This window comes from Pleurodeles waltl, chromosome 1_2 (assembly GCF_031143425.1).
Source record: "Pleurodeles waltl isolate 20211129_DDA chromosome 1_2, aPleWal1.hap1.20221129, whole genome shotgun sequence".
Taxonomy (NCBI): domain Eukaryota; kingdom Metazoa; phylum Chordata; class Amphibia; order Caudata; family Salamandridae; genus Pleurodeles; species Pleurodeles waltl.
Window position 1 is genome coordinate 121,197,581 of NC_090437.1, and position 25,896 is coordinate 121,223,476.

At 47.9% G+C, this 25,896-nt stretch overlaps 1 protein-coding gene across 1 annotated transcript in view; it reads right to left on the minus strand.

The window, feature by feature from the left end:
- Positions 1-369: 369 nt before the first annotated feature.
- PRDM8 (PR/SET domain 8) overlaps positions 370-25,896 on the minus strand; it is a 254,890-nt gene continuing 229,363 nt past the window's right edge. Inside the window, exon 4 of the mRNA XM_069236803.1 lies at positions 370-2,158. Within this exon, the coding sequence (XP_069092904.1) occupies positions 852-2,158 (1,307 nt within the window). The 3' untranslated portion in view covers positions 370-851. The remainder of the gene's footprint in view (positions 2,159-25,896) is intronic.

Genomic DNA, 25,896 nt, shown 5'->3' on the forward strand with positions numbered 1-25,896 from the left:
ATTTCTCTGCAAAATGTCTGTAATATACTCTCGCACATCACCCACTTCAAAACTAAATTCAAGGAAAACGGATATTTTTTTAACAGCACTGTTTAAGAATTATTCATGGTCATCAGGGTAAGGCTCTCTGCAGAACAGAGCTGGCTCTACCAGGACTCCCTAAAAAAGCTGGGGGCCCTGACAGATCCCACTTTGCCCATGCCTTTAACCGTCTCTGACTTAAAACAATGTTTTTGTCTTAAGGGTGTGGTTTGAAAATCAAACACGGATCAGGGATATATGTTCAAACAAACGAGGGCGGAAGGCGAATCTGACAGACGAGGACACAGAAAGCAAGAGAGATAATGAGTTAACTATGGAGAGTAGAATGAAATATAATTGTGTTTATTTACGTTTTTCGCATATACAAATAAATAGAATAGTGTGTCTATGAAAAACAGTCAAGTTAATATCTCAGAATCCCATGACTTTCAATCTCCCTCTTGCGTTCTCATACTGTTCAATGAAGTTGAATACACTGTTGCTTTTACTACTGCGTAGTAAAAGTATGGAGGTCCGTCAACTGATTTACTCTTTTTCTTTCATGTAATATTTGTTTTTTTATTTTTTCATTTCAATGAGAAACCATGACGAAAGCATCAATGTGCTCTAATTTATATGACATTTTAGAATTGTACTTTTGGCATGTGAAAAAGCGAGCTGTGGGAAGCCAACCCCGAGAAAGTATCCTTATTTTGGAAGAACAGACTTTCTCTCTGTGTGGATTTTTTGAGTGAGTGAGATTTCAATATGCTGCTTGGCCTGGTTTTGTGCACCTGTGGGCACTAGTGAATACGTTCTGAAGTCGTGTCTCAATTGTGAGACGTCATGTGTCTGGATAGATGGTGGCGCTCTCTAAACGACTCGTTACATATGGGGCACTTGAGCTTCTCCTCCCTCCTCCTTCGGACCAGTGGCTCCATGGCATATTCCTTCTTGTGGTGGGATCGCATGTGGTAGACGAGGTCAGAGGTCATTCGAAAGGAAGCATTACATTTTGCACACCAGTTCTGAGCTGGCAGGCATAGGGAGGTGAAAGAAGGGGGAAGCAAAGTGAGGGCAGAGGGCAGCTGCATCTGGAGTTGTCCAGAAGAGGAAGCATTCTTCGGCCAGAATGCAGTGGCATAGACAAAGGTGTTCTGCTTGGAGAGACCAGCTGGCACGGGGCAGTTGCTATTCAAATCAGGGCTTTGCACTTTGACAGCTAGGGACTCACCCTGATACAATCGTGATGATGTGTTAGCATGACAGTCGATTCCCACCATCAGTTTCTGCCCAATGGACTGGAGAGGGGGTGTGAGGCCAAAGATGGTGGATCGGACTGGCTGTGAAAAAGCACTCTTCCTCTCCTGTCGTTGCTCATGAATTGCCTCAACCTGAGATGGAACACTGGCAAATGCACTGCCAAAGCCCTCTAACTGGTTATCTGATCGGACAGTCAGCAGCTTTTCTGCCATGGGGCTACTTGGATTGGCTGCTGGGGAACAGCCTTTTGTTTCAGTTTCTGCCTCCAAGTCCTCGGCTACCTTCGTGGACTTCTTAACCGCTACAAAAGCGCTCCTCTTGGTCTCACATGTTGTTGGGCTGGAGGATCCATAGATAAGTTGCCCTTTCCCCTCCATACTGAAAGTGGAACTGGTCCGTAATGACTGGGGGCTAGACAAATGGTCTTCCTTAGATAAAAGCAGGCTAGATCGCTCCTGATGATACAACCTAGATGATATATCTAATCCCCGTCCACGGTTTAGTCCAAGGTCTTCATACTTCCTTTTGGTCTTTTGGTGGCTCTCTAAGCTGATGTCATTCTCTTGGCTGTTCCTACTAGGTGCAGAAGGGGCTCGGTTCTCCATATCCCTAGCCAGGTTGTGAAAGTCTGTTGTTGGCTTGTGGTTCTCCTTCTGGGGCTGGTTTGGACTGGAATTGGGTTTGTGGAACTTACTGCTCAATGGGAGATTGTTCTTTGATTGGTGTTGGTCCCTTGTGTCCTTGGAATTCTCCTCTTCAGTGGGTTCCCTGTTGGGTGCTCTCTTGGGACAGCGAAATCGCACATGAGCCTCGTAGGGAAACTCGAACTGGAAGTGCTGACTGCACTCAACACAGGTGTATGTTAGAGATGATCCTGCATCAAAAAGAAAACACATGCAAAATGTTAGACTTCACAACAAACTCCAGTATCAACACAAACAACTAATCAATAGCTCCACCTATTATATGCCAGTGCTCTGCCCTTCTAAAATCCTATTTTTTTCACCTTTTTGACAACTGTGTCTTTGTTTTTGCAATTGGGTGACATTCGTTTCTTTTATGACTTTAATATTTTAAATGTTTTTCTTCCTTTCGTTTTAGTTATGGTGCAATTAAAGATAAGTATTCCTTGCGATCAGCCACACATTCTCAAGGTTTCTCACGGATAGTGGGATCTAAATCATTGCTGAGGAAAGTACACTTCCCCCCAAATGTCAAGGCCAGATGCGAAATATAATATAAATCCTCCACCATCTATGAAAAGCTATGTCTATACATTACCTAGAGACCAGCTTCATAATTAAAAGTTGTTCCCCATTTCCTAAAAAGGAGCTCATTTGGCAGAAGAGCCTTGTAGGAGGCTTATGCCTTATTAGTGAAATGTAGTCAGTGTCTCAAAGCCAGGCTGTCTAGGGGTAGCTGTAGCTGTGCAGCCAATGAGTATATAGGAGACATGTAAAGCTCTTGCAATACCACTGTAGTCACACAGTACTCACACACATGAAAGAAAATACTTAGTATTACAAAAATAATTTAAATTTATTTTTAATGACACAATACCAAAAAAAACTCAGAGACTATACTCTCTTAGGAGGTAAGTAATATACACAGTTTATACACCAGAATGCAGAAATAGCTGTAAAAACAGTTAGAAAACAGTGCAAATGGTGAAAATCGCAATAGATTACAATAGGCCTAGGGGGGAACACAAACCATATACTAAAATAGTGGAAAGCAAATGTCGGTTTCCCACCTAGGCAAGAGGGGTGCTGGGAGTGTAAGAAAACACCAAAGGTAAGTAATAGAACCCACCCTGGAGCCCAGGAAAACAGGAGCAAATCACAGTACGTTTCATAGAACACACAAGATGTCGTAATAGAAGATAATGCAAAAACCAGAACTGACTGCATGACACCATTGATGGATTCCTGGACCTGAAGACCTGTGGTAGAAGGGTACCAAGCCCAGAAGCACTGAAGAGTCCAGGGAGAACAGGAGCCTCTGCTAACCTGGAAGAAGGTGCAAAAGTAGAACCACTTGTGAATAAGAACAGTCAGTACTGCACCCAGGAAGATGGATGCAGGTTCAAGGTTGGTGCAGATGATGTCCACACCGGATGGATGATTGCAGTCTGGTTTGTGTTGCTGGATTTCGCCAACAAGCCTTGACACCCGCAAAGCACATGGTTAACAGAAAAGAGTGCTGCCTGGGACCAGGAGGGACCTGGTGATCTCTAATCAGGAGAGGGAGACAGAGGGGGCTCCCAGCAACTCAGAAATCCCTCAGAAGACTAGGCAGTGTGCACAGGAGTCCCACAGCATGGGGACAAAGAAGGTGCAAATGGAGGCCCATGCTGCATGACACAAAGGGATCCCACGCCGCTGGAGAACCACTCAGGAAGCTGTGCGTAGCAGGATGGAGTGCTGGGGGCTTAAGCTGTGCTGTGCATGAAAAACTTAATGGAAGGTCACACACAAGCCTTGGCAACTGCAAGTCACACAGTGCACGGGAGTACTGTCTTGCATGGGAAGGCAAGCTCTTACCTCCACCAAAGTTGGACAGCTAGACCTTGGGACTGGCAGGGTCATTTTAGTCCACCACCTGTTTTGCTGAATCCACACACGTCATCAGGAGACGGGACCCAAGCCACCAGTCGTCGCTGCAGAGGGGTGCCTCCTGAAGCTGGTAAGATACACCTTCACTTCAAGGGAGATTCCTCTGCTTCTTCTGGTGCAGGCTGAAGACAGGCAGTCCTCAGACGATGCACGACCTGGAAACAGTTGCAGTTGCTGGCAGGAGCTGAAGATACAATGTTGCAGAAGTCGTCTTTGCTTCTTTGTTGCAGTTTGTAGAGTTCTTGGAGTGTCCAGATGCAGTTTCATCAGTAGAAGATGAAGTAAAGGATGCAGAGGACTCCTGCTACACAATAGCAAAAATATGCAGTATAGTCTTAGAAAACAGTGCAAACAATGTATAGTTACAATAGGATGCAATGGGGAAACATAGGGATAGGGGCAACACAAACCATATACTCCAAAAGTGGAATGCGAACCACGAATGGACCCCAAACCTATGTGACCTTGTAGAGGGTCGCTGGGACTATTAGAAAATAGTGAGAGTTAGAAAAATAACCCTCCCCAAGACTCTGAAAAGTGAGTGCAAAGTGCACTAAAGTTCCCCTAAGGACAAAGAAGTCGTGTTAGAGGAATAATGCAGGAAAGACACAAACCAGCAATGCAACAACTGTGGATTTCCAATCTAGGGTACCTGTGGAACAAGGGGACCAAGTCCAAAAGTCACAAGCAAGTCGGAGATGGGCAGATGCCCAGGAAATGCCAGCTGCAGGTGCAAAGAAGCTTCGACTGGACAGAAGAAGCTGAGGTTTCTGCAGGAACGAAAAGGGCTAGAGACTTCCCCTTTGGTGGACGGATCCCACTCGCCTTGGAGAGTCGTGCAGAAGTGTTTTCCTGCCAGAAGGACGCCAACAAGCCTTGCTAGTCGCAAATCGTGCGTTTGGCGTTTTTGGATGCTGCTGGGGCCCAGGAGGGACCAGGAGGTCGCAAATTGGGCCTGAAGAGAGAGGGGACGTCGAGCAAGACAAAGAGCCCTCACTGAAGCAGGTAGCACCCGGAGAAGTGCCAGAAACAGGCACTACGAGGATGCGTGAAATGGTGCTCGCCGAAGTTGCACAAAGGAGTCCCACGTCGCCGGAGACCAACTTAGAAAGTCGTGCAATGCAGGTTAGAGTGCCGTGGACCCAGGCTTGGCTGTGCACAAAGGATTTCCGCCGGAAGTGCACAGGGGCCGGAGTAGCTGCAAAGTCGCGGTTCCCAGCAATGCAGCCCAGCGAGGTGAGGCAAGGACTTACCTCCACCAAACTTGGACTGAAGAGTCACTGGACTGTGGGGGTCACTTGGACAGAGTCGCTGGATTCGAGGGACCTCGCTCGTCGTGCTGAGAGGAGACCCAAGGGACCGGTAATGCAGCTTTTTGGTGCCTGCGGTTGCAGGGGGAAGATTCCGTCGACCCACGGGAGATTTCTTCGGAGCTTCTGGTGCAGAGAGGAGGCAGGCTACCCCCACAGCATGCACAAGCAGGAAAACAGTCGAGAAGGCGGCAGGATCAGCGTTACAGAGTTGCAGTAGTCGTCTTTGCTACTATGTTGCAGGTTTGCAGGCTTCCAACGCGGTCAGCAGTCGATTCCTTATCAGAAGGTGAAGAGGGAGATGCAGAGGAACTCGGATGAGCTCTTGCATTCGTTATCTAAAGTTTCCCCAGAGACAGAGACCCTAAATAGCCAGAAAAGAGGGTTTGGCTACCTAGGAGAGAGGATAGGCTACTAACACCTGAAGGAGCCTATCAGCAGGAGTCTCTGACGTCACCTGGTGGCCCTGGCCACTCAGAGAAGTCCAGTGTGCCAGCAGCACCTCTGTTTCCAAGATGGCAGAGGTCTGGAGCACACTGGAGGAGCTCTGGACACCTCCCAGGGGAGGTGCAGGTCAGGGGAGTGGTCACTCCCCTTTCCTTTGTCCAGTTTCGCGCCAGAGCAGGGGCTAAGGGGTCCCTGAACCGGTGTAGACTGGCTTATGCAGAATTGGGCACCTCTGTGCCCAACAAAGCATTTCCAGAGGCTGGGGGAGGCTATTCCTCCCCTGCCTTCACACCATTTTCCAAAGGGAGAGGGTGTCACACCCTCTCTCAGAGGAAGTTCTTTGTTCTGCCATCCTGGGCCAGGCCTGGCTGGACCCCAGGAGGGCAGCTGCCTGTCTGAGGGGTTGGCAGCAGCTGCAGGGAAACCCCAGGAAGGGCAGTCTGGCAGTACCAGGGTCTGTGCTACAGACCACTGGGATCATGGGATTGTGCCAACTATGCCAGGATGGCATAGAGGGGGCAATTCCATGATCATAGACATGTTACATGGCCATATTCGGAGTTACCATGGTGAAGCTACATATAGGTAGTGACCTATATGTAGTGCACGCGTGTAATGGTGTCCCCGCACTCACAAAGTTCAGGGAATTGGCTCTGAACAATGTGGGGGCACCTTGGCTAGTGCCAGGGTGCCCTCACACTAAGTAACTTTGCACCCAACCTTTACCAGGTAAAGGTTAGACATATAGGTGACTTATAAGTTACTTAAGTGCAGTGTAAAATGGCTGTGAAATAACGTGGACGTTATTTCACTCAGGCTGCAGTGGCAGGCCTGTGTAAGAATTGTCAGAGCTCCCTATGGGTGGCAAAAGAAATGCTGCAGCCCATAGGGATCTCCTGGAACCCCAATACCCTGGGTACCTCGGTACCATATACTAGGGAATTATAAGGGTGTTCCAGAAAGCCAATGTGAATTGGTAAAAATGGTCACTAGCCTGTTAGTGACAATTTGGAAAGAAATGAGAGAGCATAACCACTGAGGTTCTGATTAGCAGAGCCTCAGTGAGACAGTTAGTCACTACACAGGTAACACATTCAGGCACACTTATGAGCACTGGGGCCCTGGGTTACCAGGTTCCCAGTGACACATACAACTAAAACAACATATATACAGTGAAAAATGGGGGTAACATGCCAGGCAAGATGGTACTTTCCTACACAACCCCCCCCCAAACGAAGGACAATAAGACTAGCCATGACCTGATGAGTCTTCATTGTCTAAGTGGAAATATCTGGAGAGTCCATCTGCATTGGAGTGGCTACTCCCAGGTCTATGTTCCACTGTATAGTCCATTCCCTGTAGGGATATGGACCACCTCAACAATTTAGGATTTTCACCTTTCATTTGTTTTAGCCAAAGTAGAGGTTTGTGGTCTATCTGAACAATGAAGTGAGTGCCAAACAGGTATGGCCTCAACTTCTTCAGAGCCCAGACCACAGCAAAGGCCTCCCTCTCAATGGCAGACCAACGCTTTTCTCTAGGGGTCAACCTCCTACTAATAAAAGCAACAGGTTGATCCTGGCCCTCAGAATTAAGTTGTGATAGGACTGCCCCTACTCCTAATTCAGATGCATCAGTTTGGACATAGAGGCCCATATTTATACTTTTTGACGCTAAACTGCGCTAACGCAGTTTAGCGTCAAAAAATTTAGCGCCGTCTAACGCCATTCTGAAGCGCCATGCGGGCGCCGTATTTATGGAATGGCGTTAGCCGGCGCTAGCAGACCGGCGCTGCCTGGTGTGCGTGGAAAAAAACCACGTAGACCAGGCAGCGCCGGCGTAGGGGGAAAATGGCGTTAGGGCGTCTTAAAATGGGGCAAGTCAGGTTGAGGCAAAAAAATCGCCTCAACCCGATTAGCGCCATTTTTTTCGACGCCCAGACGCCATTTAAATGACTCCTGTCTTAGTAAAGACAGGAGTCATGCCCCCTTGCCCAATGGCCATGCCCAGGGGACTTATGTCCCCTGGGCATGGTCATTGGGCATAGTGGCATGTAGGGGGGCACAAATAAGGCCCCCCTATGCCACCAAAAAAAATAAAAAATATAAAAAATTATACTTACCTGAACTTACCTGAATGTCCCTGGGGTGGGTCCCTCCATCCTTGGGTGTCCTCCTGGGGTGGGCAGGGGTGGCAGGGGGGGTCCCTGGGGGCAGGGGAGGGCACCTGTGGGCTCATTTTGAGCCCACAGGCCCCTTAACGCCTACCCTGACCCAGGCGTTAAATAGTGGCGCAAATGCGGGGTTTTTTGACCCGCCAACTCCCGGGCGTGATTTTTGCCTGGGAGTATAAATACGACGCATTTGCGTCGCCGCCATTTTTTTAGACGGGAACGCCTTCCTTGCATCTCATTAACGCAAGGAAGGCGTTCACGCAAAAAAATGATGCTATTTGCCCATACTCTGGCGCTAGACACGTCTAACGCCAAAGTATAAATATGGCGTTAGTTTTGCGCCTAATTTGCGTCGAAAAAAACGACGCTAATTCGGCGCAAACGGAGTATAAATACGGGCCAGAATTTTTTAGAGTAACAAGGGCTTTTCAGGACAGGTGCAGAGCACATGGCCTGCTTCAGCTCCTCAAAAGCTTTCTGACAGCTTGCTGTCCATAATACCTTTTTAGGCATTTTCTTGGATGTGAGGTCATTAAGAGGGGCTGCAATGGAGCCATAGTTCTTAATGAACCTCCTGTAATACCCAGTGAGGCCTAGGAAGGCTCTCACCAGAGTCTGAGTGGTAGGGGGAACCCAATCAATAATAGTTTGGATTTTCCCCTGAAGTGGTGCAATCTGTTCCCCACCAACAAGGTGTCCCAGATAAACCACCTTACCCTGCCCTATCTGGCACTTTGAAGCCTTGATAGTGAGGCCTGCCTTTTGCAGGGCCTCCAAAACTTTCCATAGGTGGACCAGGTGATCATCCCAGCTGGAGCTAAAGACAGCTATATCGTCCAAATATGCTGCACTGAAAGCTTCCAGCCCTTGCAGGACTGTGTTCACCAACCTCTGAAAAGTGGCAGGTGCATTTTTCAAACCAAAAGGCATTACAGTAAACTGGTAATGTCCTCCAATGGTAGAAAATGCAGTCTTAGGTTTAGCATCTTCTGACAATTTGATCTGCCAATACCCTGCAGTCAAATCAAAAGTGCTCAGATACTTGGCAGATGCCAGTGTATCTATAAGCTCATCTGCCCTGGGTATAGGGTGAGCATCAGTTTTGGTTACCAAGTTGAGACCTCTATAGTCTACACAAAACCTCATTTCCTTCTTTCCATCTTTAGAATTGGGTTTTGGTACCAGTACCACAGGAGAAGCCCATGGACTGTCAGAGTGCTCAACCACTCCTAGTTCCAACATTTTCTGAACTTCTTGCTTTATGCAGTCCCTGACATGGTCAGGCTGCCTATAGATCTTACTTTTGACAGGTAAACTGTCTCCAGTATCTATAGTGTGCTCACACCAAGAAGTGGTGCCTGGCACAGTAGAGAAGAGTTCTGAAAATTGTCCTAGGAGATTTATGCAATTGTCTTTCTGCTCAGCAGTAAGACAATCAGCCAAAACTACACCTTCCACAAGAGCATCTTGATCTGTGGAAGAGAAGAGATCAGGTAGAGGATCACTGTCTTCTTCCTGTCCCTCATCTGTTGCCATGAGCAGGGTGAGATCAGCCCTGTCATAGTAGGGTTTCAGGCGGTTGACATGGAGCACCCTAAGGGGACTCCTGGCAGTGCCTAAGTCAACTAAATAGGTGACTTCACCCTTCTTTTCAACACTTGTGTGGGGACCACTCCATTTATCTTGGAGTGCTCTTGGGGCCACAGGCTCCAAGACCCACACTTTCTGCCCTGGTTGGTACTGAACCAAAACAGCCTTCTGATCATGCCATTGCTTCTGGAGCTCTTGGCTGGCCTGAAGGTTTTTACTGGCCTTTTTCATGTACTCAGCCATCCTTGATCTGAGGCCAAGTACATAATCCACAATATCCTGCTTAGGAGCTTTTAAAGGTTGTTCCCAACCCTCCTTTACAAGTGTGAGTGGACCCCTAACAGGGTGTCCAAAAAGAAGTTCAAAGGGGCTGAAGCCCACTCCTTTCTGGGGTACCTCCCTGTAGGCAAAAAGGAGGCATGGTAGAAGGATATCCCATCTCCTGCGGAGTTTTTCAGGGAGACCCATAATCATGCCTTTGAGAGTTTTATTAAATCTCTCCACCAGTCCATTTGTTTGTGGATGATAGGGTGTTGTGAACTTGTACGTTACACCACACTCCTTCCACATGGCCTTTAAGTATGCAGACATGAAATTGCTTCCCCTGTCTGATACTACTTCCTTTGGGAAGCCCACCCTGGAAAATATTCCCAGGAGGGCCTTTGCCACTGCAGGTGCTGTAGTGGTCCTTAAAGGAATAGCTTCAGGATATCTTGTGGCATGGTCCACTACCACCAAGATAAACCTATTGCCTGAAGCAGTAGGAGGGTCAAGGGGGCCAACTATGTCAACCCCTACCCTTTCAAAGGGAACCCCAACCACAGGCAGTGGGATAAGGGGTGCCTTTGGTGTGCCACCTGTCTTGCCACTGGCTTGACAGGTTTCACAGGACTTACAAAATTCCTTTGTGTCCTCAGACATCCTAGGCCAATGAAACAGGGGAACAAGCCTGTCCAAGTTTTCATTTGTCCTAGGTGCCCAGCTAAGGGAATGTCATGTGCCAGTGTTAGGAGGAACTTTCTGTACTCCTGAGGAATCACTAATCTCCTGACAGCTCCAGGTTTAGGATCCCTATGCTCAGTGTACAAGAGGTTGTCCTCCCAGTAAACTCTGTGAGAGTCACTGTAGGAGGCTGGACTGGCTTGTAGTGAGTACCAAGGGGTACTTGCACCTTGCACCAGGCCCAGTTATCCCTTATTAGTGTATAGGGTGTCTAGCAGCTTAGGCTGATAGATAATGGTAGCTTAGCAGAGCAGCTTAGGCTGAACTAGGAGATGTGTGAAGCTACTACAGTACCACTTAGTGTCATATGCACAATATCATAAGAAAACACAATACACAGTTATACTAAAAATAAAGGTACTTTATTTTTATGACAATATGCCAAAGTATCTTAGAGTGTACCCTCAGTGAGAGGATAGGAAATATACACAAGATATATATACACAATAGCAAAAATATGCAGTATAGTCTTAAAAAACAGTGCAAACAATGTATAGTTACAATAGGATGCAATGGGGAAACATAGGGATAGGGGCAACACAAACCATATACTCCAAAAGTGGAATGCGAACCACGAATGGACCCCAAACCTATGTGACCTTGTAGAGGGTCGCTGGGACTATTAGAAAATAGTGAGAGTTAGAAAAATAACCCTCCCCAAGACCCTGAAAAGTGAGTGCAAAGTGCACTAAAGTTCCCCTAAGGACAAAGAAGTCGTGTTAGAGGAATAATGCAGGAAAGACACAAACCAGCAATGCAACAACTGTGGATTTCCAATCTAGGGTACCTGTGGAACAAGGGGACCAAGTCCAAAAGTCACAAGCAAGTCGGAGATGGGCAGATGCCCAGGAAATGCCAGCTGCGGGTGCAAAGAAGCTTCGACTGGACAGAAGAAGCTGAGGTTTCTGCAGGAACGAAAAGGGCTAGAGACTTCACCTTTGGTGGACGGATCCCTCTCGCCTTGGAGAGTCGTGCAGAAGTGTTTTCCCGCCAGAAGGACGCCAACAAGCCTTGCTAGTTGCAAATCGTGCGTTTGGCGTTTTTGGACGCTGCTGGGGCCCAGGAGGGACCAGGAGGTCGCAAATTGGGCCTGAAGAGAGAGGGGACGTCGAGCAAGACAAAGAGCCCTCACTGAAGCAGGTAGCACCCGGAGAAGTGCCAGAAACAGGCACTACAAGGATGCATGAAACGGTGCTCGCCGAAGTTGCACAAAGGAGTCCCACGTCGCCGGAGACCAACTTAGAAAGTCGTGCAATGCAGGTTAGAGTGCCGTGGACCAAGGCTTGGCTGTGCACAAAGGATTTCTGCCGGAAGTGCACAGGGGCCGGAGTAGCTGCAAAGTCGCGGTTCCCAGCAATGCAGCCCAGCGAGGTGAGGCAAGGACTTACCTCCACCAAACTTGGACTGAAGAGTCACTTTACTGTGGGGGTCACTTGGACAGAGTCGCTGGATTCGAGGGACCTCGCTCGTCGTGCTGAGAGGAGACCCAAGGGATCGGTAATGCAGCTTTTTGGTGCCTGCGGTTGCAGGGGGAAGATTCCGTCGACCCACGGGAGATTTCTTCGGAGCTTCTGGTGCAGAGAGGAGGCAGGCTACCCCCACAGCATGCACAAGCAGGAAAACAGTCGAGAAGGCGGCAGGATCAGCGTTACAGAGTTGCAGTAGTCGTCTTTGCTACTATGTTGCAGGTTTGCAGGCTTAGAGCGCGTTCAGCAGTCGATTCCTTATCAGAAGGTGAAGAGGGAGATGCAGAGGAACTCGGATGAGCTCTTGCATTCGTTATCTAAAGTTTCCCCAGAGACAGAGACCCTAAATAGCCAGAAAAGAGGGTTTGGCTACCTAGGAGAGAGGATAGGCTACTAACACCTGAAGGAGCCTATCAGCAGGAGTCTCTGACGTCACCTGGTGGCCCTGGCCACTCAGAGAAGTCCAGTGTGCCAGCAGCACCTCTGTTTCCAAGATGGCAGAGGTCTGGAGCACACTGGAGGAGCTCTGGACACCTCCCAGGGGAGGTGCAGGTCAGGGGAGTGGTCACTCCCCTTTCCTTTGTCCAGTTTCGCGCCAGAGCAGGGGCTAAGGGGTCCCTGAACCGGTGTAGACTGGCTTATGCAGAATTGGGCACCTCTGTGCCCAACAAAGCATTTCCAGAGGCTGGGGGAGGCTACTCCTCCCCTGCCTTCACACCATTTTCCAAAGGGAGAGGGTGTCACACCCTCTCTCAGAGGAAGTTCTTTGTTCTGCCATCCTGGGCCAGGCCTGGCTGGACCCCAGGAGGGCAGCTGCCTGTCTGAGGGGTTGGCAGCAGCAGCAGCTGCAGGGAAACCCAAGGAAGGGCAGTCTGGCAGTACCAGGGTCTGTGCTACAGACCACTGGGATCATGGGATTGTGCCAACTATGCCAGGATGGCATAGAGGGGGCAATTCCATGATCATAGACATGTTACATGGCCATATTCGGAGTTACCATGGTGAAGCTACATATAGGTAGTGACCTATATGTAGTGCACGCGTGTAATGGTGTCCCCGCACTCACAAAGTTCAGGGAATTGGCTCTGAACAATGTGGGGGCACCTTGGCTAGTGCCAGGGTGCCCTCACACTAAGTAACTTTGCACCCAACCTTTACCAGGTAAAGGTTAGACATATAGGTGACTTATAAGTTACTTAAGTGCAGTGTAAAATGGCTGTGAAATAACGTGGACGTTATTTCACTCAGGCTGCAGTGGCAGGCCTGTGTAAGAATTGTCAGAGCTCCCTATGGGTGGCAAAAGAAATGCTGCAGCCCATAGGGATCTCCTGGAACCCCAATACCCTGGGTACCTCGGTACCATATACTAGGGAATTATAAGGGTGTTCCAGTAAGCCAATGTGAATTGGTAAAAATGGTCACTAGCCTGTTAGTGACAATTTGGAAAGAAATGAGAGAGCATAACCACTGAGGTTCTGATTAGCAGAGCCTCAGTGAGACAGTTAGTCACTACACAGGTAACACATTCAGGCACACTTATGAGCACTGGGGCCCTGGGTTACCAGGGTCCCAGTGACACATACAACTAAAACAACATATATACAGTGAAAAATGGGGGTAACATGCCAGGCAAGATGGTACTTTCCTACACAACCCCCCCCCCCCAAACGAAGGACAATAAGACTAGCCATGACCTGATGAGTCTTCATTGTCTAAGTGGAAATATCTGGAGAGTCCATCTGCATTGGAGTGGCTACTCCCAGGTCTATGTTCCACTGTATAGTCCATTCCCTGTAGGGATATGGACCACCTCAACAATTTAGGATTTTCACCTTTCATTTGTTTTAGCCAAAGTAGAGGTTTGTGGTCTGTCTGAACAATGAAGTGAGTGCCAAACAGGTATGGCCTCAACTTCTTCAGAGCCCAGACCACAGCAAAGGCCTCCCTCTCAATGGCAGACCAACGCTTTTCTCTAGGGGTCAACCTCCTACTAATAAAAGCAACAGGTTGATCCTGGCCCTCAGAATTAAGTTGTGATAGGACTGCCCCTACTCCTAATTCAGATGCATCAGTTTGGACATAGAATTTTTTAGAGTAACAAGGGCTTTTCAGGACAGGTGCAGAGCACATGGCCTGCTTCAGCTCCTCAAAAGCTTTCTGACAGCTTGCTGTCCATAATACCTTTTTAGGCATTTTCTTGGATGTGAGGTCATTAAGAGGGGCTGCAATGGAGCCATAGTTCTTAATGAACCTCCTGTAATACCCAGTGAGGCCTAGGAAGGCTCTCACCAGAGTCTGAGTGGTAGGGGGAACCCAATCAATAATAGTTTGGATTTTCCCCTGAAGTGGTGCAATCTGTTCCCCACCAACAAGGTGTCCCAGATAAACCACCTTACCCTGCCTTATCTGGCACTTTGAAGCCTTGATAGTGAGGCCTGCCTTTTGCAGGGCCTCCAAAACTTTCCATAGGTGGACCAGGTGATCATCCCAGCTGGAGCTAAAGACAGCTATATCGTCCAAATATGCTGCACTGAAAGCTTCCAGCCCTTGCAGGACTGTGTTCACCAACCTCTGAAAAGTGGCAGGTGCATTTTTCAAACCAAAAGGCATTACAGTAAACTGGTAATGTCCTCCAATGGTAGAAAATGCAGTCTTAGGTTTAGCATCTTCTGACAATTTGATCTGCCAATACCCTGCAGTCAAATCAAAAGTGCTCAGATACTTGGCAGATGCCAGTGTATCTATAAGCTCATCTGCCCTGGGTATAGGGTGAGCATCAGTTTTGGTTACCAAGTTGAGACCTCTATAGTCTACACAAAACCTCATTTCCTTCTTTCCATCTTTAGAATTGGGTTTTGGTACCAGTACCACAGGAGAAGCCCATGGACTGTCAGAGTGCTCAACCACTCCTAGTTCCAACATTTTCTGAACTTCTTGCTTTATGCAGTCCCTGACATGGTCAGGCTGCCTATAGATCTTACTTTTGACAGGTAAACTGTCTCCAGTATCTATAGTGTGCTCACACCAAGAAGTGGTGCCTGGCACAGTAGAGAAGAGTTCTGAAAATTGTCCTAGGAGATTTATGCAATTGTCTTTCTGCTCAGCAGTAAGACAATCAGCCAAAACTACACCTTCCACAAGAGCATCTTGATCTGTGGAAGAGAAGAGATCAGGTAGAGGATCACTGTCTTCTTCCTGTCCCTCATATGTTGCCATGAGCAGGGTGAGATCAGCCCTGTCATAGTAGGGTTTCAGGCGGTTGACATGGAGCACCCTAAGGGGACTCCTGGCAGTGCCTAAGTCAACTAAATAGGTGACTTCACCCTTCTTTTCAACAATTGTGTGGGGACCACTCCATTTATCTTGGAGTGCTCTTGGGGCCACAGGCTCCAAGACCCACACTTTCTGCCCTGGTTGGTACTGAACCAAAACAGCCTTCTGATCATGCCATTGCTTCTGGAGCTCTTGGCTGGCCTGAAGGTTTTTACTGGCCTTTTTCATGTACTCAGCCATCCTTGATCTGAGGCCAAGTACATAATCCACAATATCCTGCTTAGGAGCTTTTAAAGGTTGTTCCCAACCCTCCTTTACAAGTGTGAGTGGACCCCTAACAGGGTGTCCAAAAAGAAGTTCAAAGGGGCTGAAGCCCACTCCTTTCTGGGGTACCTCCCTGTAGGCAAAAAGGAGGCATGGTAGAAGGATATCCCATCTCCTGCGGAGTTTTTCAGGGAGACCCATAATCATGCCTTTGAGAGTTTTATTAAATCTCTCCACCAGTCCATTTGTTTGTGGATGATAGGGTGTTGTGAACTTGTACGTTACACCACACTCCTTCCACATGGCCTTTAAGTATGCAGACATGAAATTGCTTCCCCTGTCTGATACTACTTCCTTTGGGAAGCCCACCCTGGAAAATATTCCCCGGAGGGCCTTTGCCACTGCAGGTGCTGTAGTGGTCCTTAAAGGAATAGCTTCAGGATATCTTGTGGCATGGTCCACTACCATCAAGATAAACCTATTGCCTGAAGCAGTAGGAGGGTCAAGGGGGCCAACTATGTCAACCCCTACCCTTTCAAAGGGAACCCCAACCACAGGCAGTGGGATAAGGGGTGCCTTTGGTGTGCCACCTGTCTTGCCACTGGCTTGACAGGTTTCACAGGACTTACAAAATTCCTTTGTGTCCTCAGACATCCTAGGCCAATGAAACAGGGGAACAAGCCTGTCCCAAGTTTTCATTTGTCCTAGGTGCCCAGCTAAGGGAATGTCATGTGCCAGTGTTAGGAGGAACTTTCTGTACTCCTGAGGAATCACTAATCTCCTGACAGCTCCAGGTTTAGGATCCCTATGCTCAGTGTACAAGAGGTTGTCCTCCCAGTAAACTCTGTGAGAGTCACTGTAGGAGGCTGGACTGGCTTGTAGTGAGTACCAAGGGGTACTTGCACCTTGCACCAGGCCCAGTTATCCCTTATTAGTGTATAGGGTGTCTAGCAGCTTAGGCTGATAGATAATGGTAGCTTAGCAGAGCAGCTTAGGCTGAACTAGGAGACGTGTGAAGCTACTACAGTACCACTTAGTGTCATATGCACAATATCATAAGAAAACACAATACACAGTTATACTAAAAATAAAGGTACTTTATTTTTATGACAATATGCCAAAGTATCTTAGAATGTACCCTCAGTGAGAGGATAGGAAATATACACAAGATATATATACACAATAGCAAAAATATGCAGTATAGTCTTAGAAAACAGTGCAAACAATGTATAGTTACAATAGGATGCAATGGGGAAACATAGGGATAGGGGCAACACAAACCATATACTCCAAAAGTGGAATGCGAACCACGAATGGACCCCAAACCTATGTGACCTTGTAGAGGGTCGCTGGGACTATTAGAAAATAGTGAGAGTTAGAAAAATAACCCTCCCCAAGACTCTGAAAAGTGAGTGCAAAGTGCACTAAAGTTCCCCTAAGGACAAAGAAGTCGTGTTAGAGGAATAATGCAGGAAAGACACAAACCAGCAATGCAACAACTGTGGATTTCCAATCTAGGGTACCTGTGGAACAAGGGGACCAAGTCCAAAAGTCAGAAGCAAGTCGGAGATGGGCAGATGCCCAGGAAATGCCAGCTGCGGGTGCAAAGAAGCTTCGACTGGACAGAAGAAGCTGAGGTTTCTGCAGGAACGAAAAGGGCTAGAGACTTCCCCTTTGGTGGACGGATCCCTCTCGCCTTGTAGAGTTGTGCAGAAGTGTTTTCCCGCCAGAAGGACGCCAACAAGCCTTGCTAGTGGCAAATCGTGTGTTTGACGTTTTTGGACGCTGCTGGGGCCCAGGAGGGACCAGGAGGTCGCAAATTGGGCCTGAGGAGAGACGGGACGTCGAGAAAGACAAAGAGCCCTCACTGAAGCAGGTAGCACCCGGAGAAGTGCCAGAAACAGGCACTACGAGGATGCGTGAAACGGTGCTCGCCGAAGTTGCACAAAGGAGTCCCACGTCGCCGGAGACCAACTTAGAAAGTCGTGCAATGCAGGTTAGAGTGCCGTGGACCCAGGCTTGGCTGTGCACAAAGGATTTCCGCCGGAAGTGCACAGGGGCCGGAGTAGCTGCAAAGTCGCGGTTCCCAGCAATGCAGCCCAGCGAGGTGAGGCAAGGACTTACCTCCACCAAACTTGGACTGAAGAGTCACTGGACTGTGGGGGTCACTTGGACAGAGTCGCTGGATTCGAGGGACCTGGCTCGTCGTGCTGAGAGGAGACCCAAGGGACCGGTAATGCAGCTTTTTGGTGCCTGCGGTTGCAGGGGGAAGATTCCGTCGACCCACGGGAGATTTCTTCGGAGCTTCTGGTGCAGAGAGGAGGCAGGCTACCCCCACAGCATGCACAAGCAGGAAAACAGTCGAGAAGGCGGCAGGATCAGCGTTACAGAGTTGCAGTAGTCGTCTTTGCTACTATGTTGCAGGTTTGCAGGCTTCCAGCGCGGTCAGCAGTCGATTCCTTATCAGAAGGTGAAGAGGGAGATGCAGAGGAACTCGGATGAGCTCTTGCATTCGTTATCTAAAGTTTCCCCAGAGACAGAGACCCTAAATAGCCAGAAAAGAGGGTTTGGCTACCTAGGAGAGAGGATAGGCTACTAACACCTGAAGGAGCCTATCAGCAGGAGTCTCTGACGTCACCTGGTGGCCCTGGCCACTCAGAGAAGTCCAGTGTGCCAGCAGCACCTCTGTTTCCAAGATGGCAGAGGTCTGGAGCACACTGGAGGAGCTCTGGACACCTCCCAGTGGAGGTGCAGGTCAGGGGAGTAGTCACTCCCCTTTCCTTTGTCCAGTTTCGCGCCAGAGCAGGGGCTAAGGGGTCCCTGAACCGGTGTAGACTGGCTTATGCAGAATTGGGCACCTCTGTGCCCAACAAAGCATTTCCAGAGGCTGGGGGAGGCTACTCCTCCCCTGTCTTCACACCATTTTCCAAAGGGAGAGGGTGTCACACCCTCTCTCAGAGGAAGTTCTTTGTTCTGCCATCCTGGGCCAGGCCTGGCTGGACCCCAGGAGGGCAGCTGCCTGTCTGAGGGGTTGGCAGCAGCAGCAGCTGCAGGGAAACCCCAGGAAGGGCAGTCTGGCAGTACCAGGGTCTGTGCTACAGACCACTGGGATCATGGGATTGTGCCAACTATGCCAGGATGGCATAGAGGGGGCAATTCCATGATCATAGACATGTTACATGGCCATATTCGGAGTTACCATGGTGAAGCTACATATAGGTAGTGACCTATATGTAGTGCACGCGTGTAATGGTGTCCCCGCACTCACAAAGTTCAGGGAATTGGCTCTGAACAATGTGGGGGCACCTTGGCTAGTGCCAGGGTGCCCTCACACTAAGTAACTTTGCACCCAACTTTTACCAGGTAAAGTTTAGACATATAGGTGACTTATAAGTTACTTAAGTGCAGTGTAAAATGGCTGTGAAATAACGTGGACGTTATTTCACTCAGGCTGCAGTGGCAGGCCTGTGTAAGAATTGTCAGAGCTCCCTATGGGTGGCAAGAAATGCTGCAGCCCATAGGGTTCTCCTGGAACCCCAATACCCTGGGTACCTCGGTACCATATACTAGGGAATTATAAGGGTGTTCCAGTAAGCCAATGTGAATTGGTAAAAATGGTCACTAGCCTGTTAGTGACAATTTGGAAAGAAATGAGAGAGCATAACCACTGAGGTTCTGATTAGCAGAGCCTCAGTGAGACAGTTAGTCACTACACAGGTAACACATTCAGGCACACTTATGAGCACTGGGGCCCTGGGTTACCAGGGTCCCAGTGACACATACAACTAAAACAACATATATACAGTGAAAAATGGGGGTAACATGCCAGGCAAGATGGTACTTTCCTACACAACCCCCACCCAAACGAAGGACAATAAGACTAGCCATGACCTGATGAGTCTTCATTGTCTAAGTGGAAATATCTGGAGAGTCCATCTGCATTGGAGTGGCTACTCCCAGGTCTATGTTCCACTGTATAGTCCATTCCCTGTAGGGATATGGACCACCTCAACAATTTAGGATTTTCACCTTTCATTTGTTTTAGCCAAAGTAGAGGTTTGTGGTCTGTCTGAACAATGAAGTGAGTGCCAAACAGGTATGGCCTCAACTTCTTCAGAGCCCAGACCACAGCAAAGGCCTCCCTCTCAATGGCAGACCAACGCTTTTCTCTAGGGGTCAACCTCCTACTAATAAAAGTAACAGGTTGATCCTGGCCCTCAGAATTAAGTTGTGATAGGACTGCCCCTGCTCCTAATTCAGATGCATCAGTTTGGACATAGAATTTTTTAGAGTAACAAGGGCTTTTCAGGACAGGTGCAGAGCACATGGCCTGCTTCAGCTCCTCAAAAGCTTTCTGACAGCTTGCTGTCCATAATACCTTTTTAGGCATTTTCTTGGATGTGAGGTCATTAAGAGGGGCTGCAATGGAGCCATAGTTCTTAATGAACCTCCTGTAATACCCAGTGAGGCCTAGGAAGGCTCTCACCAGAGTCTGAGTGGTAGGGGGAACCCAATCAATAATAGTTTGGATTTTCCCCTGAAGTGGTGCAATCTGTTCCCCACCAACAAGGTGTCCCAGATAAACCACCTTACCCTGCCCTATCTGGCACTTTGAAGCCTTGATAGTGAGGCCTGCCTTTTGCAGGGCCTCCAAAACTTTCCATAGGTGGACCAGGTGATCATCCCAGCTGGAGCTAAAGACAGCTATATCGTCCAAATATGCTGCACTGAAAGCTTCCAGCCCTTGCAGGACTGTGTTCACCAACCTCTGAAAAGTGGCAGGTGCATTTTTCAAACCAAAAGGCATTACAGTAAACTGGTAATGTCCTCCAATGGTAGAAAATGCAGTCTTAGGTTTAGCATCTTCTGACAATTTGATCTGCCAATACCCTGCAGTCAAATCAAAAGTGCTCAGATACTTGGCAGATGCCAGTGTATCTATAAGCTCATCTGCCCTGGGTATAGGGTGAGCATCAGTTTTGGTTACCAAGTTGAGACCTCTATAGTCTACACAAAACCTCATTTCCTTCTTTCCATCTTTAGAATTGGGTTTTGGTACCAGTACGACAGGAGAAGCCCATGGACTGTCAGAGTGCTCAACCACTCCTAGTTCCAACATTTTCTGAACTTCTTGCTTTATGCAGTCCCTGACATGGTCAGGCTGCCTATAGATCTTACTTTTGACAGGTAAACTGTCTCCAGTATCTATAGTGTGCTCACACCAAGAAGTGGTGCCTGGCACAGTAGAGAAGAGTTCTGAAAATTGTCCTAGGAGATTTATGCAATTGTCTTTCTGCTCAGCAGTAAGACAATCAGCCAAAACTACACCTTCCACAAGAGCATCTTGATCTGTGGAAGAGAAGAGATCAGGTAGAGGATAACTGTCTTCTTCCTGTCCCTCATCTGTTGCCATGAGCAGGGTGAGATCAGCCCTGTCATAGTAGGGTTTCAGGCGGTTGACATGGAGCACCCTAAGGGGACTCCTGGCAGTGCCTAAGTCAACTAAATAGGTGACTTCACCCTTCTTTTCAACAATTGTGTGGGGACCACTCCATTTATCTTGGAGTGCTCTTGGGGCCACAGGCTCCAAGACCCACACTTTCTGCCCTGGTTGGTACTGAACCAAAACAGCCTTCTGATCATGCCATTGCTTCTGGAGCTCTTGGCTGGCCTGAAGGTTTTTACTGGCCTTTTTCATGTACTCAGCCATCCTTGATCTGAGGCCAAGTACATAATCCACAATATCCTGCTTAGGAGCTTTTAAAGGTTGTTCCCAACCCTCCTTTACAAGTGTGAGTGGACCCCTAACAGGGTGTCCAAAAAGAAGTTCAAAGGGGCTGAAGCCCACTCCTTTCTGGGGTACCTCCCTGTAGGCAAAAAGGAGGCATGGTAGAAGGATATCCCATCTCCTGCGGAGTTTTTCAGGGAGACCCATAATCATGCCTTTGAGAGTTTTATTAAATCTCTCCACCAGTCCATTTGTTTGTGGATGATAGGGTGTTGTGAACTTGTACGTTACACCACACTCCTTCCACATGGCCTTTAAGTATGCAGACATGAAATTGCTTCCTCTGTCTGATACTACTTCCTTTGGGAAGCCCACCCTGGAAAATATTCCCAGGAGGGCCTTTGCCACTGCAGGTGCTGTAGTGGTCCTTAAAGGAATAGCTTCAGGATATCTTGTGGCATGGTCCACTACCACCAAGATAAACCTATTGCCTGAAGCAGTAGGAGGGTCAAGGGGGCCAACTATGTCAACCCCTACCCTTTCAAAGGGAACCCCAACCACAGGCAGTGGGATAAGGGGTGCCTTTGGAGTGCCACCTGTCTTGCCACTGGCTTGACAGGTTTCACAGGACTTACAAAATTCCTTTGTGTCCTCAGACATCCTAGGCCAATGAAACAATGGAACCAATCTGTCCCAAGTTTTCATTTGACCCAGGTGCCCAGCTAGGGGAATGTCATGTGCCAGTGTTAGGAGGAACTTTCTGTACTCCTGAGGAATCACTAATCTCCTGGCAGCTCCAGGTTTAGGATCCCTATGCTCAGTGTACAAGAGGTTGTCCTCCCAGTAAACTCTGTGAGAGTCACTGACATCCCCATTAGCCTGTTTGACAGCTTGCTGTCTGAGACCCTCTAATGTGGGACAGGTTTGCTGTGCCACACTCAGCTCCTCTCTGGCAGGCCCCCCTTCACCCAAAAGCTCAGCAGTGTCTGCTTCCAGCTCCTCTGGTGTAGGTTCTGCACAGGGAGGGAATTCTTCTTCCTCAGAAGTAGAATCCACTGTAGAGGGAGGGATAGTAGGAAGTGGTTTGCTTCTACTAGCCCTAGCTTTAGGGAGCACTTGGTCCATTGTTCCAGGATCCAAGCTTCCCTGTCCTTTTTGCTTTTTGGCCTGAGCCCTTGTCAAAGCAAAAATATGCCCTGGGATGCCCAGCATTGCTGCATGGGCCTCCAACTCCACATCTGACCAAGCTGATGTCTCCAAATCATTCCCTAATAGACAGTCTACAGGTAAATCTGAAGCTACCACAACTTCCTTTGGACCAGTTACCCCCCCCAGTTGAGATTTACAACAGCCATGGGGTGGCTTTGTGTAATGTTGTGAGCATTGGTTACTTGGTACTGGTGTACAAGTATGTGTTGTTCAGGGTGCACCAGTTTCTCAATCACCATTGTGACACTGGCACCTGTGTCCCTGTAGGCCTGGACCTCAACACCATTTATTAGGGTTAGTTGCTTGTACTTCTCCAAGTTATGGGGGCAAGCAACCAAAGTGGCTAAATCAATAGCCCCTTCAGAGACTAAAGTAGCTTCTGTGGTCTCCCTAATCAGACCAACCCCAACTAAATTACCAAAAGTGAGCCCAGCTACTCCCTTGGTTTGGCTATTAGTAGGTTTGCTCCCACCACCACTGCTATTAGTAGGGACACTAGGTGTAGCAGTAGGGGTTGTAGTGGTAGGAGCTGTGGTGCCTTTCTTTGGACAACTGGGATCTGTTGTCCAATGGCCTTTTATTTTACATAAATAGCACCATGGTTTCTTTTCCTTGTTCTGATTAAAGGAGGATTTGGACCCACCACTCCCACCAGAGTGTTTTTGTGGGCCTGATGAAGACTCATTTTTAGATTTGTCCCCACCCTTGTCAGAAGACTTACCATCCTTCTTTTTGTTGCCATCTTTGTCACCCCCTGTATGAACTTTTCTGTTCACTCTTGTTCTGACCCATTTGTCTGCCTTCTTTCCCAATTCTTGGGGAGAGGTCAGATCAGAGTCCACCAAGTACTGGTGCAACAAATCAGACACACAATTATTAAGAATATGCTCTCTCAGGATTAAGTTATACAGGCTGTCATAATCAGTAACTTTACTGCCATGTAACCACCCCTCCAAGGCCTTCACTGCCTGGTCAATGAAATCAACCCAGTCTTGTGAAGACTCCTTTTTGGTCTCTCTGAACTTTATCCTGTACTGTTCAGTGGTTAAGCCATAACCATCCAGGAGTGCATTCTTAAGAACTTGGAAATTATTAGCATCATTTTCTTTCACAGTAAGGAGCCTATCCCTACCTTTTCCATTAAATGATAGCCATAGGATAGCAGCCCACTGCCTTTGAGGGACATCCTGTACAACACAGGCCCTCTCAAGTGCAGCAAACCACTTGTTAATGTCATCCCCCTCCTTATAAGGGGGAACTATCTTGTGCAGATTCCTGGAATCATGCTCTTTTGCAGGATGACTATGGGGAATACTGCTGCTGCCACCATGGGTTTCTAAACCCAACTTCTGTCTTTCCTTCTCTAATTCAAAAGACTGTCTATCCAAATCCAGCTGTTGCTTTTTAAGCTTCAGTCTGGTTTGTTCCACCCTCAACTTATTGAGTTCCCTCTCTAACATTCTGTCATCAGGGTTGGTGGGAGGGACATTTCTAGAAACAGAGCTATGATGGGAATGAACAGAAGGAGACCTGTCCCTTACAGAAGGCACCCTAACAGCTTGGTTTACAGAAACATTACTACCAGTATGGTGAGAATAAATGCTTTTGCTATGATGTGAGACAACACTATTTATTTGGTGTGGCTCATCATCATTACCATCTATGCTAGATTGTCTAGTAATGGGCAGGCTAGGAAGTTTCTTTCCTGAATCTTTTCCTGGGGGAGTCCCTGAATCAGATTGGGAACTATTAGGTACTTTTTCAACAGATGGGGCACCTATGGCCTTATCCTGTTCTCTAAGCATGTTAAGTAACAGTTCCAAGGAAGGATTCTTCCCTACACTCAAACCTCTCTCTATACAGAGACTCCTTGCTCTTTTCCAGCTAAGGTTGTCATATGCAAGTTTGGACAGATCAACACTTTGGCCTGTGCCAGACATTTTTTAGAGAGAGTTAAAGTGATAGAAAAAGAGAAAAAAAGTTTTCAGAACTTTTTTGGAAAGACAGAAAAAAACTTCTTAAACTTTTAAGAACTTTTTGAAAGTTTAGGAGTACTTTTCAGCACTTAGAAAAGAGTGAAAAGAGGAAATGCAAAACTTTTTGGCTATGTGTATATACACTGACCTTGTTTTGTATATTTTTCTCTTATGAAAAGTACAATGACAAGAGTGGTAAGTAGTCTCAAGCACTTATACCACCACTGCACAACCAATGTAGGAGGCTGGACTGGCTTGTAGTGAGTACCAAGGGGTACTTGCACCTTGCACCAGGCCCAGTTATCCCTTATTAGTGTATAGGGTGTCTAGCAGCTTAGGCTGATAGATAATGGTAGCTTAGCAGAGCAGCTTAGGCTGAACTAGGAGACGTGTGAAGCTACTACAGTACCACTTAGTGTCATATGCACAATATCATAAGAAAACACAATACACAGTTATACTAAAAATAAAGGTACTTTATTTTTATGACAATATGCCAAAGTATCTTAGAGTGTACCCTCAGTGAGAGGATAGGAAATATACACAAGATATATATACACAATAGCAAAAATATGCAGTATAGTCGTAGAAAACAGTGCAAACAATGTATAGTTACAATAGGATGCAATGGGGAAACATAGGGATAGGGGCAACACAAACCATATACTCCAAAAGTGGAATGCGAACCACGAATGGACCCCAAACCTATGTGACCTTGTAGAGGGTCGCTGGGACTATTAGAAAATAGTGAGAGTTAGAAAAATAACCCTCCCCAAGACCCTGAAAAGTGAGTGCAAAGTGCACTAAAGTTCCCCTAAGGACAAAGAAGTCGTGTTAGAGGAATAATGCAGGAAAGACACAAACCAGCAATGCAAAAACTGTGGATTTCCAATCTAGGGTACCTGTGGAACAAGGGGACCAAGTCCAAAAGTCACAAGCAAGTCGGAGATGGGCAGATGCCCAGGAAATGCCAGCTGCGGGTGCAAAGAAGCTTCGACTGGACAGAAGAAGCTGAGGTTTCTGCAGGAACGAAAAGGGCTAGAGACTTCCCCTTTGGTGGACGGATCTCTCTTGCCTTGGAGAGTCGTGCAGAAGTGTTTTCTCACCAGAAGGACGCCAACAAGCCTTGCTAGTCGCAAATCGTGCGTTTGGCGTTTTTGGACGCTGCTGGGGCCCAGGAGGGACCAGGAGGTCGCAAATTGGGGCTGAAGAGAGAGGGGACATCGAGCAAGACAAAGAGCCCTCACTGAAGCAGGTAGCACCCGGAGAAGTGCCAGAAACAGGCACTACGAGGATGCGTGAAACGGTGCTCGCCGAAGTTGCACAAAGGAGTCCCACGTCGCCGGAGACCAACTTAGAAAGTCGTGCAATGCAGGTTAGAGTGCCGTGGACCCAGGCTTGGTTGTGCACAAAGGATTTCCACCGGAAGTGCACAGGGGCCGGAGTAGCTGCAAAGTCGCGGTTCCCAGCAATGCAGCCCAGCGAGGTGAGGCAAGGACTTACCTCCACCAAACTTGGACTGAAGAGTCACTGGACTGTGGGGGTCACTTGGACAGAGT